Here is a 15,303-nt window from a genome sequence, read left to right on the forward strand (position 1 = left end):
TTGTCTTTGTTTCTTCCAGGATACTCCTTTTGTCAGTGAGCGATCAAGAAAGCATAGAACAATATTAATGTGGTGACCAAAGGAGACGGCTTTATCTTCTCCATCCTTCTTACAAGCACTGCTCTCTTTCGACCGTCCATAATACAACTCAATCAGGGAGTGAATGAACTCCCCAAGATCTGGAGAATTGGGGCAATTTCCTCCAGCATAGATATGCTCGGTCTCTTTAATTTCCAATTCTAGTTCTTTTAACTAAACTTGAAGTGCTCGCAACACCATTTTGTTAAAATGGTGCTATTGATTCCAATGGAGATGTTGCTCCCAAGCGGTGTCCTAGAGACTCGACAAGGTGAAAGATTCCATGTGCATGGCTTCCTTTTGTTAAGCTAAGTCAGTGAATTTCTTAATCTCAAATTCTACAATGAAAAAGGTGTTCCTGAGATTCTGAAGTCGAGTCAGAACATATAGCAGTTTTTTTAAGATTCATCAGTAGAAGAAACTACTGAATATTCATGGATGAAGGGGTAGATGTTGAATAAGATGTGAGAATGAGCAAACCCCTCAAGGTCCATGGCCAAAATTTCTTCCAAGAAGCCCCTAGCCCAAGAAAGAGGAGTAGAAATCCCAATAGAAGACATGGTTGTTGAAGGGAAAAGGAATTCAAAATTTTTGAGGGCAGAAAGGGCTGGAAGTGTGGAGAAAATGGAAATCCAAAGTGCTGTTTATATAGCCACAAGAGGTATTAATCGCGTCCACTTCTAACGCATCATGTCGATTCGAATGCCCATTAATGGTATGCAAAACATCTCTTTAGAAGAGGAAACAAGCAGTCACAATGGTAGTCATTACTCGAATAGTGCTCTTCATTTCTATGGCATGTCATCAGGTTAATGATTATTTTAAGTATACAAGAGAAAGGAAAAAAAAACTAAGAACCAAATGGTCGAGACATAGAAAAAGGGGCACTCTGGCCAATTTTATTAATTTGGAATTGTAGTACAAACCAAAAAAAAATCAAAAATCAAAGGAGGAAAATGCATCCATTCTCTCCGATATCTTCATTCGTCTGGCTTCATGTCGATCGAGGATTGTTTAGGTCTTTAATACCATGCACGTCGATAGAGGAGGTGTTGTCTCGGATAAAGACAACCAATGTGTTGACCTTAGTTTTCTATTGAGCCCTGATCACTACTAGTTCCTCATGGTGAGCCTTTAGCACCTTCAGTTGTTCCTCCATCATTGCAATCTGAATAGCTAGATTGGTTATCTTCATCTCTGATTCCTTCAGTTTAGTATATGCAGAAGATAATTGTTCTCCAGCAATTATGACTTCGTTCACCTTAAGAGTTGTAGCTGAGTGCCCATCCCGGATCCTATCGACCATTGCATGAATGTCTTGATACTCTTGCACTAAGTATAAGAACTCATAGAGCATAAGCATCCTGGTCGACAAGGTTTCTTCCGAGCGAGAAAACATTTGGTACAGTGGATGATAATGACAAATTTCTCGACAAACCCTAAAGAGATGAAGTCGTTGAAGCATGGACGAAGGTGTAATTTCTCTTGAAGCCGTTGAAGCATGGACGAAGGTGCTGAAGACTCGGCCACTGAAATGTTACTAGTGAGAACTTGGTGTAACGTCTCAGAAAAATCCATACAAAGAACCGAGTACCACCTCAGGCAGAAATCATTTATGGTCGAATTCTTTGGAGATTAGATGAAAATTAATTAAGTACTTGTAACGCTCCGATTTTCAGGACCCGAGTATATGACCCGTGTCCCAAAAACCCGAGTGTTAACTTTAAAGGATGGTCGAATTCGAGTGTACATTTTTTTTTCTTCATCAGAGTAAGCAAATGAGCGTAGTATGGACAAATCGACATAAAGGAAAATTTCATTATCATTCAAATTTACAAGAAGCTGCCCATAATGACTTATACAAACTAATGTCTCTAAATTTAACAAGTACAAGATTTACAAGAATTTAATACATGAAGAATGACGGAAAGCATATAAATGTCAACAGCAAGATCACGCAGCTCCTCCAGGTAAATACAGCCATGCATCCCTGGCGATCGTACCCTGCTCCTCATCAAGTCTGAACATACATATCACTAAAGCCACCTGTATTACCTGTACGGTTGTATATTTGATGGATGAGTGGCCAACTCAGTGTGAATTCCCCTCAAGATTACACACCGCCGCATTAGGTAAGAGATAGTATAAAACATCCAGACAACCAAAACAGAGTAAATGCAGTCTTATTAGGTGCATGGATGCATGAATGCAATCATCGACCCGGGTAAATCATCCGGACGGTCGGAGCCCCAGGAAAAACATCCAGACAGGCAATGGGGTCGTCACCCAAAGATGTGAGTGGTCATCAGCGCAACACGCAGCGTAATCGTATGGGCATGAGTGATCCAAGTCATCATCATAAATCGATCGGCTGGTCATTAGCGCAACTCGCAGCGTAATCGCATGGGCATAATGATCCAAGCCGTCGTAGTATGCCATGCATGATTAGCCAAGTCATTATTAGTCCATTTACAACCAGCCAATTTAGATAAGCTCAAAGGTCACTACGGGGAGCACATGGCCCAACAGCTCGGGCATAGTGTCCCATTACCACCATCCCCGGCTCATGAGGCTACCATCTTAGGATGTTTAATGGAAACCTGTCGACTAGTGGCCAATCATGTTACAATATATGGCGCTTACCATCGTATGGTTACACAGTATAAAACATCGAACCCATATAGGAAAAATATCAAAACAAAACCACATAGGGCGATATCAAACAAGCCACATAGGGCAATTATCAAAATAGGCCTCATAGGGCGAGTGTCAAAACCATGCGATAAAAGACCATCCTTAAAAACCATTTGGACACAATAACCCTGGATGGTAGGCCCACATCAATGATCCATTTAGACCACTACTCAATAACCACTAAGTCGAAGGTCCATTTTAATCACAACCAGTCGGGTTACATCCCAAGTATGGGTGTACATTTATAGGTGGAGGTTTCCCACTAATGTACCAGTTTAAAGTCCATAAGCAATACACAAATAATTCACAAGCATGAACAAATATACAGGATGAACATTAAGCAGGCAATATAGCAATTCAATTTCCACCAGCTAATACATGTGATTATAAGAGAGAGATATCAATTATAATTTTTTAATAAAAACTATAACTTAAGCTAATGAGAAGATGGAAAGCTCAAGGGGAAGAATCATCACCTTATACGTTGAATCGCCTTCTAATGTCGCTAAGTGCTTCGCCCTTAGAATTATATCCTACCATAAATCATGAACTTGTACAATTAGGTCCAAGTTCTAATCACTACCTAAGGTTTAGATTTCTTTTAGGGTTTTAATATAGAATTAGGGCTTTATCCTGGGGTTTTAGTTCTAGGAGTTGAACTGTAATACATGTGTAGCTTACTCGATGTAACAATAGGTTAGTTGCAGTTTAACGTTAATGATACAACTAATACTAGTGACCATGGTAATACTAAGTATTACGATGGAAATAAAATAGGTGTAATCTACTATTAATGATAATATTTTCGAGTGATGGATATTACACTAATATCAGTAATGGCAATTTTATTTACAATAACTAATATTAGCACAACAACGTCTTGATGGCTATTATTATATTAGGTTACCTAGCATCAACCCACGATGAATAATAGTGCTAATAATTCCAAAACAATTATTACTATTAACAATGTACTAGTATTAGCTAACGTGACACTAACAATCGTTAAGGCGAAAATATGTAGTATGTTCTATCTTCAATATTAATCTTTTAAGAACGACAAAATAAAATACTAATATTTTAATAACGATAATTTTTATATGTATTAACCAATATTAGTATGGATGATGTATTAACCAATATTAGTATGGATGATTTACCAAGGGTTAATTTTAACTAAATTTATTAATCTTTAAAATGATGCTAATAATCACAATGATAATTGAAATGGTTTCAATCTGAAAAGAAAATGGGGCTCACCTTGGTCGACTCGGTTCGAGTCGAGTTGACTCGGCTCAACACCACCGCCCATCTACTCTCTCTCTCTCCATCTCCCTTTCTTCCTTCTCTCCCTTTTCTTCTTTTCTCCTCACCCAAGCCCCTACATCAACAAGTCACTGGACTAACAGGAACTGGTCTGACTCACCCAACTCGACTCAGCGAGTTTCAACCGAGTCGAGTTGACTCGGAATGGCTCCCTCTCTCTTCTTCCCCAACCATGCTGCGACATCCAGCAATACTCGAACCAGGCCCCTAGCAGGGTTGCTGGACCAACACCCACAAGAAACTGCACAATGGCTCGCATTCAACTCTATGTAGGGCCCACTAGATAACTAGATTGGCCTGGTTTACAAACAGTTGGATTTACAAAGTCGAGCCCCCCTCCTGATGAGCAGCTTAATCTCACATACACGGACCACGTTGGCAATTGCAAACCACCAGATCCGTTGATTTCATTTGGCCAATCCAATACATAAAGGAAACCTGCTTTGTTCTTGCCAGGAATCAAACACCACCTAGCAGATAAAGTCTCCTGGTCTTTCATGAACTTCCAGCCATGATTCTTTCATAGCTTGATGAAACCAGTTCCATGTTGAGTTCATTCAACAACGTGATTTGTCATCAACAAGGAATCTATGCTCAACCCCATTTGCCTCAGTGTAGTTACAGTCAGGAACTGTCACCACCCTCTCCTCCACTCTTTTTCTTTCTCTTCCTTAAGCCAGTCTAATGGTCCAACACGGCCCAGACTCGGCTTAGACTCGGACCGAACTTGGGCCAGTGGGTGCAGTGAGTCGGATCGGCACCAGCGGACTGGTGTGGTGCATTACAGCTTGAGTCGAGCTCACTTCTCTCTCCGCTTCCATTTCTTTCTTCTCCTTCCACCCACCTCCAATCTGAGGTTGAACCGGCTTGGAATCACGGCAACTCAGTGAGCCAAAACGGTAGTCGTGCATGGAGTTTTGGCGAGGAAGATGACTGGCCATTAATGGCGGATTCCACTACTGAGCACGTTCCTTGGAAACGAATGTGCTGGAGGGTCTGAATCATTCCTTTGAAGCTTATGGATGCCTCAAATCGAAGCTCCATGAAGGTTTTCTCAGTGGGTTCGGGGTTTGAAAGATGCGGCTGTTTCTCGTCGGGCTTTCGTAAGAGCTGAGGAGGAGTTATTTTCACTCCCCTCTTAACACCAAAAACAACTCGTTTAGGCCGTTGGATGAGGATTTAACGATCCGGATACATCCTGCTGGTGGGAGGTATTGCAAACTGTTGGCGCGACTAAAACCAGCTGTTTGAAAGCCCTAAACCACGCAACTACGTGGGCGGCTAGGATCTTCCTCGTATGAACGGCCGAGATCGACGGATTCTCGACGCACACAGATTGCTGAGTCGACAAAGCAGCAGGTTTCCATTTTTGGAAACAATGGTTTTGTGGGGCTTGTTTGTGTTGGTTGTTGTGCAACGCACGTGTGCAAGGACCTACACGAGTGACTTGGTTCTGGTCAGGTCCACGTCGTGCACACGATGGACGGTTTGGATCCTTCGTGGGATCCATGATGGTGGGCCATTTGCAAATCACACGGACGACGTCCGTTTCAAATGAAGTTGCAGCGGGAGAGCGGCATCTCTCTGTTTATGGAAACAGCGGGTCAGACCCGTGTTGACCGGGCTTGGTGGTCTGGTGCACCTCAAGTGTACCACCTATGGTGCACACAAAATGGTTGTGGGGCCCACTGTGATGTTTTGTGACTAATCCATCCCGTCTAGTCATCTTGGAAGGCCCTATATAAAGGAATTTGGTCAAAGATCGGGTGGATCCACGGCTTAGGTGGGCCATATGAATTCATTTACGTTCTTTAAGGGCGCCTACATAGGTTCAATGGTCGAATCAACCTTAACCAGAGCGTCAATGGTCCAAAAGATCCTGGTGGATCATTGGTAGGACCCTTTTTACATAATACCAACCATATGCTAATATTAATATCATTTTTTCCATTATCATTATTATTATTCTTATCATTATTACTATTATCTTCCTCTAAGTTATTTACATGGGTCCCATCCTAATCAGCACCATCTATTTACTCACTCATCCCCTAGGGGGCTTTTGTCAGAAAGATTAAATCATTTAAATCATAAGTGGCCATATTTAGTAATCTCATGGCCAGCTAATGATTCCCACCAACCTAATGGTCGGATTGGCTCCAGGTGTTAATATGAGTGATTCCACATGATTCTCAAGTAATCTAATTCACAAATATAGTGTATATTTCCATCCAATCATCCGATTAAGTTATCCTTTGAGCGAACGTGCATCTTTGTAGTTATATGCTCAACTACAATGTTTACATCATAAATCCACGGTTGGATTAATTTAAAATCCTTTATTAGGAGTCCTAGCAGTCCTAAGTTCTATATAAGTGGACTTTTAAATTGCCTGATTTAATCCCTAAATTATCTGATTAGTGCGTCAAGTGATTGGTCGCTCTATAGAACCTAGTGGTTGTTGAATAGTGGACCTCATGATTCAGGGTGCTATACCCAAGCTAGTTGGTTAGCTCGTCCACGAGTGGAATTGGAATCCTAAAAATATAGCCATGTGGGAGTTAATTGCTTCCAACGGTTGGACTCAGATTAGAATGAACATAGGTGTTGACTAAGATGGGTTTGTATTTATGCTAAGTTAGGTTACCTGGTAACACCCGAGTACTGAAAGGTACGGGGCGTTACAGTACTAAACTGAATAAATTGATATGGGAATTGGCCCCAGGCAACGCCAAGCCTGACTCGATGAGAATCGCTAACTCTACATCACCTAAAAACCTAGGATTAATCTCAAAACCCAGTTACTCTCGGGAGCACACTGAAACTCCGTATCAGACCTGGACTGCACGTCGAAAGTCCGATGAACACGAAACTATATGGTTATGACCGCCTTACTAGGCTTGACAACCATCGCGGGAATCGAGTCCAGATAATATCCAAAAACACATAACTTGAGCCTGGAGCGAAGTGTGTGAAAAACGCGAATATCCTTAGAAAATGAATTCAAACTTAAGTGATTTGGGCCGTTTGCTTGTAGGCCAAATTTAAGGTTTCAGACAGTCAGATTCTGACCCAACTACACCCTTGGATCAGGAAAATCTCCTTACACAAGTCAGCGTATTTGTGGCCCTGATCGAGTGACGATAGCCGTTGAACTGAAACTGGTCCTCCGCGGTCAATACACAAATCCAATCAAACCAAAATCTTAACCTGAGATAGATCCATTGTCAGGAAACTTTTCATGGACCGTGTGCAGAAAATGGACCTCCAGATGAACTCCGTTGGCTTGAAACAGCCGCTTTTTGGCTATAACCTAAGTATACCATGGCCCTGGGGTCATTGACTTCACTTTCGGGCCTATATAAAGCCCTAAACCCACCCCTCTCTTATTACATACGAATTTCCTAAAATCCTAGGAGAGAGAAGAGAGAAAAGAAGAGAAAAGTGTGAGGAGAAGAGTGAAAGTCAAGGAGATCGAGGCGGTGTTTCTCTCGTGCGACTACAAGCACTAGATCGCCTCTTGGCTACGCTACTCAATTTGTTTTGACTGTGATTTGGGTAAGGAATCCTAACCCTAATCTCATTTTGGAAGTCCAAATAGATGAATCGACGAAATAGCTAACCTATTCCGTGATTTAGGTAGTCGTTGTGCCGTAGACAAAGGCGTAGTGTTCGAACTGACTTCGATACAAGTTTACCAATGGAAGGTGCGAACTATAAACATTTAGGTTATGGTTTTCAAGGCTTTCAATGTCAATAATGGTTTGTGACTGACTTGATTGCCACCATATACCCTTAGATACGATGTTTTCCATATATTACATGTGTATGAACTATGCTTATTAACTATGTATTCCATGTGTTTGTTGAAATGTTTGAATGAATATAGAATTTTGATTTGTGCTTGCCATGATTATTATTAGAGAATACATGATCGTTGTATGCGTGACAACTCCTTTGTGAAAGGATTTGACATAATATATGCTATAATTAATTAATTACATGTATGTTTGAAATGTGTAGTCTAAGTGTTTGATAAAATGTCTGAATGGGTGATTTTTTGATGAAATGCATTTATTAAAGGTGTTGAGATGAGATTCTCAACTACCTTAGCTATATGAATAGATTCCTTCATGTAATTTACATTCGACTACGTGATTCATGTATGAAATGCCTATGTGTGATAACATGTGCACTATGTGTTTGTTAAAATGCTTGAATGAGATTTATATATGATTTGGTTGTTAAATGTTGTTTGACTGTCACATATGAATGCCTATTGTGACTAAGTATGATTGGGACTATCGCATAGTCTAGGTAATCGGTAACAATTTCTGATCGAGTGGCAGAATTAGTTTTGCCACCATGGACACGTTTGATGAATCTGAGTCGTACGGTGATTATCGACAGTGGTTAGGCCACAAGGAGTGCGTATACACTCCATGTCGATTAAGTTAGCGTGTGCTCATACCAATGAAGCCTGTCAAGTAACCCGATTGGCCTAATGTGTGTTTACCATGGATGGACGCTACTGCTTGAATCTAAGGTACCACTTACCAATGCAAGGTCCGTTTAACCTTGGTACCACGATCCGCTAAGACTCATAAGCTGAGCATGGTGGTGTATGGGACATCGTGGTCGAGTTGTTGGCCTATGCTGGGGTGACAAGCCACCTCGTAGTAACTAGTGAGCAATACAAACTCGTGAGCCGAATATGGTGGTGTATGGGACACCGTATTCAAGCTATCGGCCTATGCTAAGGTGACGAGCCTTTCCATAGTGACCTTGAGTATAAACTACGGCCTAAGTTGAGGTGATGAGCCTCTTCATAGTGACCTAAACTTACCTATCCACTACTTTCAAATCAGGGGTGATGTTGCCCTATAACTTGCCTATTGTATGTGATTAACTAGGATTGACGACCCTAGATGGATCATTGTTTGAGAAAATGATATAAAGAGAGGTACCTTAGCTTTCCAAATCTACTATATGAATAGGTCTAATTAAGAACTTGGCTAACACAACCATGCACCGTATTGTATATGCCTTTGGCGTGGGAGTTAAGCACAGTGGGAGTTTAGCATGCACGACCGTGAAATGATGTCGCGGAAGGAGTGCAAGCGAGGGCATGCGTCATTATTGCATATCATTCTTACATTAATCAGAATAGTTAGGATATGATTGTTATACTGCTTTATCATTACTGCTTGACTGAATTGATAACATTTTAACCTTTACCTAATAGCTCCACTAAGTTGATCACTCACTCCCACCCTGGGACGGTGTTTTAAAACACCAACCAAACTCTGTTGTAGTTGCAGATGATGTTGCAACCTACGAGTTGGAGTCGGCCTTCTACGACGACGACGAGTTCTCCTTCATGTAACTCTCTAGCGGGTCTATGTAGACCTTGAGTTGCGTCGTAGGGATTGCACTAGTTGAACATTACACCATATCATTTGTAAATTTTGAAATTATACATGTAATTATTTAACCTGGTGATATAATCATACTCTGGGGTTCATATCCATTTATACACCTTATATATTTATCACAGTCTTCTGCTTGCTAAATTTAATCATATCTGGAGTATGATATGCTGATTTAGTATAATCTCATTCATGTTTAATGCACTAATGCGGACAACATGTAATCATCATTTTCTATGTTGCATAAGTGATGCGATGGATCTCGGGAGTTGAGCCTTTGCTCAACCCTTGAAATTCGGGGCGTTACACTTGGACAAGGGAGGAAAGTATGCCTTCAACAAAGAGTGTTTCCTTGAGCATTTAATGGGGGAGCGGTTGACATCTCGACAGGTGCAACAACATCACCAGTGTCATTAGTTGATAAAACCTCAATAACTGTTACTCAGCCAAGAGAAACTGTAGCTAGCTGAGGAATTTCTTCTTCTTCATCATCTTCCAAAATAAGTGCTCTATCCCTGTTGGACGAACCAAGAACTTTTTATTCAGTTTGATCCATGGGAGATGCAAGTTGGCTTACCAATGATGGTGTAGAGTGAGAAGACATGGCCTTGTAGGAATTCTATGGGGTCACAAAAAGAGGCTCATCTTCATCAAGATCGATGGTCGAGGTCTCAAAATGAACAGTGACAAGGAGAGGTTCTACTTGTTGTACAATTTTCATCTTCTCTCGAGTTTAGTCTTCTAGCCGAGGGATATCGCTCATGGTTTCTTCAAAATTTGAGTCATTGAGGTTTTCTATAGAAGTTCGAGTCTTGAAGACTGCAACAACAATAGGGATTGACTCAGGCTATGTAGAGTGTTTTTTTGCGACCGAGAGCTCCTTAGTCCCTGCATGGATGAAATATATTAGATTAAATAAGGAATTATCAAGCAATCAAGTAATTAAAAAGAAAAAGGAAAAACATCAACCTAAATCAGAGTGAACAGCAACAATGGAGTATTGGTCAATCATTAATTGGATTTTAGTGGTATCACCAATAGCTATTGCGAAGGGACAAGCAACGGAAGGAAAAGGTGGAGGATTAGGCCGATAAGGTGTAAGTACCGATCGAAATGAAGGTTGAGATCGTTCAACCTCTCCATTTCTTTTTTCCATTTATTGAAATGAGCTTCGTCATTTCTCTTATTAGCCTCTTTCATCTCCCATGAATAATCTAAGAGAGAGTCCCAGCTAAAAATTGCTTTTGTAGTATGTTTCAAAAGTAGAAACAACCTCAGTTGTAGGAGAAATGCTTATGATTTTTCTTGTAGCTCGATCAGTCTATGCTACTAGAACAACGCTTATTGGCACGACCATGATAGCAGGAATTGCAGGTACTATAGGAGGAGGACCTGTAAGAAGTCCAAGATCGGCAATCTTCTTAAAAACAAGTGGTGCTACTAGTGCTTGGGCTGATTGAGGAGTTGTGCCTGACCTAATAGGGCCAACAGTTGTGACCTTTCGGTACTTTGGTTACGGGGGAAGCTGGATAGACTGTCTTTATTATTGCTAGAGGGACGGTCAAAGCAATCGAGGACATTCTTTGAGACCAAGTCTTTCTATGACTTGGAGATGAGGTTGATTTTGATGCTAATGGTTTTTTATTGTCTTAAGTCGATTTCTTCTTCTCAACCTTAGGTTTCTCTGTCTTGGAAGTTGAAGGGAAGATTCGAGCGATGGTAAGATCAGTGAACCCAGTAACTAATCTCGTAAAATACTTCTTCCACCAGTTGCAAAAAGAACGCATCTAGCAAGACAGCTGGAGAAGAAGGGGGCATTGTAAGTAGCACATATTTCTTCAAAATTATTGTGGAGGATATGGAAGGTGCCAACCAAATTTAAAATCGAGCATTGTTCGGAGGTTGATTACATGTTTTGTGAATGAAGGGGCATGAAATGCATTGGGTTCATCTAAATTGGTAAACAACGAGATTGGGACAGTAATACTTGACCCTAGCTTTAGCATTCATACATGTCTCTAAGGTGCCGCCATAAGAGAGATCTCTGCAGATGAGATAACTCTCCTAAGCTTTGTCTCTAAGCTTGGTCATCTCGACATTGCTTGTATCATAGTCTTTTATGAACTAGGCTGGATCAAACTCTTTATTGTTAAAAGGGCAGTAAGAACGATTGGATTTTTCTAGGTTGAGAGAGAGAGAAAGTAACTCATGTTTTTAGCAAAAGAATGGGTAGATCTAGGGAAAAAGATATTTTAATGGCTAAAAGAAGTGAAAGAATTTAGAGAAGGGATAAGATTTACAAAGTCAAATATAAAATATTCAAAAAGTCACATTTAAAGGAGCCACAAAGGCCCTCTGCTATGGTAAAAACCTTTGGCAGTTCCTTGAACATACTGCGCTAGAGGTGGCCAAGTACGAATAGGGCAAGGGCTAGCTGTCGACCCTGGGCGAGTGCCTCGGCTAGATGAACATACTCTTTTGTAATTTACACAACACTCACGAAGAGTAGATAATAGCATATTCACATCAATAGAAATGACGTATGTTCTTGATTATCAACAATGGCATGTGTTTTGCAATGGAGGACATGAAATTATAATAAGTCTTACCACTCTTGTCTAGAAGGGAGAAGTAATGTTACTTACCCAGAACAAAGATGGGGTAGATTGGGTCGCCAATAGGAAGAAGGTGGGTGAGGGCACAAATATCCATGATTGTGGAACTCATGAGAATACATCCAAAATGAAAAGTGTTGGTCGATTAGTTGTAGAAGGATGAAGTCGTAGTAAGAAGAGATGTGTCTGCTACATATTCATGCGGTGAAAGGTTGATATATTCATACATGCCAATCTGTCTCCATGTATCCCCATATTGTTGGGATAGATGGGCAAACCATTCTAGCCATCCTTTTAATACTCTCAACCAGGATCTCGAGGTCTTGAAGGTATTTATAGGGTTTAGAAGAGAGTCAGATTGAATAAGGAGTTGTTTATCCAAATAGCAGGGGAATAATTCATCCAACAATTATAGTCAACCGAGGGAGATTTCATAATGAAATCTAGGTCGAGCATAAGGAATGTTCTATCTACATCGATAGGGATGGAGAATATAATACCATCCTATATTTCAGACGAAAGAGCTTCTTGATGGAAGGTTGCAGGGCCAGATGAAGAGGAAGTAACTATGGCACTAGCAATCTCGGTCGGAAAGAGCTTAGGAAGAAGAAGAGTAAGAGTCATGTAAAAAAGCAAAAATTAGTTTGCAATAGCATATATATTGGTCAAAGACGTGTGCACTAATGAGGATAATCATAACTCTTTGTACAATACGATTATGTGTTGCATGTCATGATAAGATCCGTAAGGCAGATGTAAAATCGCCATTCAATTTTCATATCGGTCAGGCAAAATCAATAAGGAGTTGCCGCATAGAATGAGCGGTTGAGCACATTTATTGCATAGGATAACGAGCGAACGTCACTTTCACCGTTTTACCCAAAGGCAAAGCAATGTGGGAGGCAATGTTGTACCCTATTAAAAGCTAATCAGGGAATGATACGTGTTGTTGAACAAAAAGGATATTGCATGCAAAAAGATAGTTGAAGATACTTGGAGTACTTTTTTATGGAAGTACGACTAGTGTTGAGCTAGATTGTACACGTCATCTGATGACAGGGCACAACTGAGAAGCTCAAGGGACAGAAAGTGGTTGAGAGAAGAGTAACGGTTAGAAGAATACAAAGAGGCAGAAGGATCTGAGAAATTAATGTGGCAACGATTCAACTATTGTAACTGTTGAAGTAAAGGATGGAAACAGATGTAGAGTATCTGCATAATAAGATAAACTTATAAATAAAAGGAGAAATTAACAGAATAAATCGTCTCATACCAAAAAAAAAAAAAATCTAATCGAATTATCTTTTCTTATCATAGTTTTAGCTCTATGTTAGGAGTAGCAATAATATTTAATAATAATCTCTAGCTGTAATCTAAGTCTGCACTCATACGCTAGACTATTTCCATTTTACTACAAACTATTCTTAATTCAAGAAGGCTCCTTGCAGTCCCGCCCCGCAATCAATTGTGAATATTTTTTTTTCTTTTTTTTTTTTGTGATTGTTTCTAATTGACCGGTATACCAAAAATCATTTCATACGGAAGGCAGTGTGCAAACCATCTTCAAAGGAAAAACCCCACCCTCTAATAGTATCTTAATCGTCTCATAACAATCTTGTGCGAGTGGTTGACTAGGTGACCGATTTTCTCAAGTCTTGATCATATATGATCGCATTCGACGTAACTATCTATCTTGAAACTTGAGGTCAAAGTTATTTGGTTTGAATCAAGCCACACAATCGGTTATGGTATACCCGCATATAGAGTTGTACACGAGTCAAACCGAGTCAAGCTTACCATAGCTTGGCTCGGCTCGAATAGCAACCAACCCCAGCTCGAACTCGGATTGGCTCGGTCCTCGAGCCTAACTATCTAGCTCAGCCCGGTTTAGTCAGCAGCTCAGGCTAGCCCGAGCCGAGTTCGAGCTCTAGCTTTCAGGTTGAGTTCGAGTTTGTGCTTTCGAGTCAAGTTTGGGTTTGATCAAGAGGTAGGGGCAAATAGAGAGAAAGAGAGAGAGAGAGAGAGAGAGAGAGAGAGAGAGAGAGTACCGGAGGAGGGCTTGGGCTTGGTGCTCGCCGAATCGGATGGATTGGCCAAAGCTTCGAACAAAGAGAGGAAGGGAGAAATGGGTGGGATGGTGGGTTATAGGGTCTGACCAGGTGCTGGAGAGAGAGGAGAAAGGGTGGCGGGTTTTGGACAGGTATTGGACAGAGAGGAGAAAGGGCTGAGGGAAATTTGGGTTGTGGACTACTGACCTAGTATTTATAACCCAGTCAAACGAGTCAAACCTGATTTGAGTCTAACCGATTCGGGTTCAAGCCAAGGGCCGGGCCGAGCCAGGTCGAGCGCAGTCCAGCTCAAACTCAGCTCGAATTCTTTCAAGCTCCCAAAAATTAGCTTGACTCAGCTAGTACCCAATTTCGAGCCAAGTCAAGTTGAGCTTTATTGGATCAAGTTAAGCGAGTTAATCGAGTTGACTCAGTTTGTGTACAGCTCTACCCGCACACACCACACATGGCCAAAAACAAACCCTGAGCCAACATTTAGGTTGCACATATACAATATTTTAACTATTGGATGGATCAAATTGACCGTCGACAGTCGCTAACAGTCACGCAAATCAGTACACCAATAACGCCAATTTCAAACCATGACAATCATCCCTCGAGAAGTTCCTTTCATCTGATATTTACTTCAGCGGTAACGAAACTAGTAGGACTAGCAATCTAGAATTAAAAATTTATATATATGTTACGTTGTTGTTGTGGACTAAATCGTATATAGCACCCATTTTATGCCGCCAAGCTCTGGTGAGTCCACCTTACTTTATATTTAAATCCACTGTCCACCAGCTAATAATTCCTATCTGAACCGTACATACAAAAGATCAACCAAAAAAGAATTCTTATGGGCCATACCAATGGCAATAATGTAAATTTGCTACTAAAACCGCTAAGTTCACATAGCCTGGCCCATCTGATATGTTAGGCCGATTTTTGGTAATTTTACTTCAACCTTGTGAGTTGCACCTGATTAATGGGTTTGACTAAAGATACACACCATGGTGACCTCCCACACAAGCCTATGTCTAGCATCCCATCCCCATTATCCCCTGTAGTGTGGACCACTTGAGTCATGGATCTCAATGATTTTTTCCTCCT

General features: G+C 40.8%; 1 protein-coding gene across 1 annotated transcript in view; it reads left to right on the forward strand.

Moving 5' to 3' along the window:
• Positions 1 to 570: 570 nt before the first annotated feature.
• Positions 571 to 15,303, forward strand: part of LOC131226416 (uncharacterized) — a 39,482-nt gene continuing 24,749 nt past the window's right edge. The window contains exon 1 of the mRNA XM_058222147.1: positions 571 to 739. Within this exon, the coding sequence (XP_058078130.1) occupies positions 571 to 739 (169 nt within the window). The remainder of the gene's footprint in view (positions 740 to 15,303) is intronic.

This window comes from Magnolia sinica, chromosome 2 (genome assembly GCF_029962835.1).
Source record: "Magnolia sinica isolate HGM2019 chromosome 2, MsV1, whole genome shotgun sequence".
In the NCBI taxonomy this organism is placed as follows: Eukaryota; Viridiplantae; Streptophyta; class Magnoliopsida; order Magnoliales; family Magnoliaceae; genus Magnolia; species Magnolia sinica.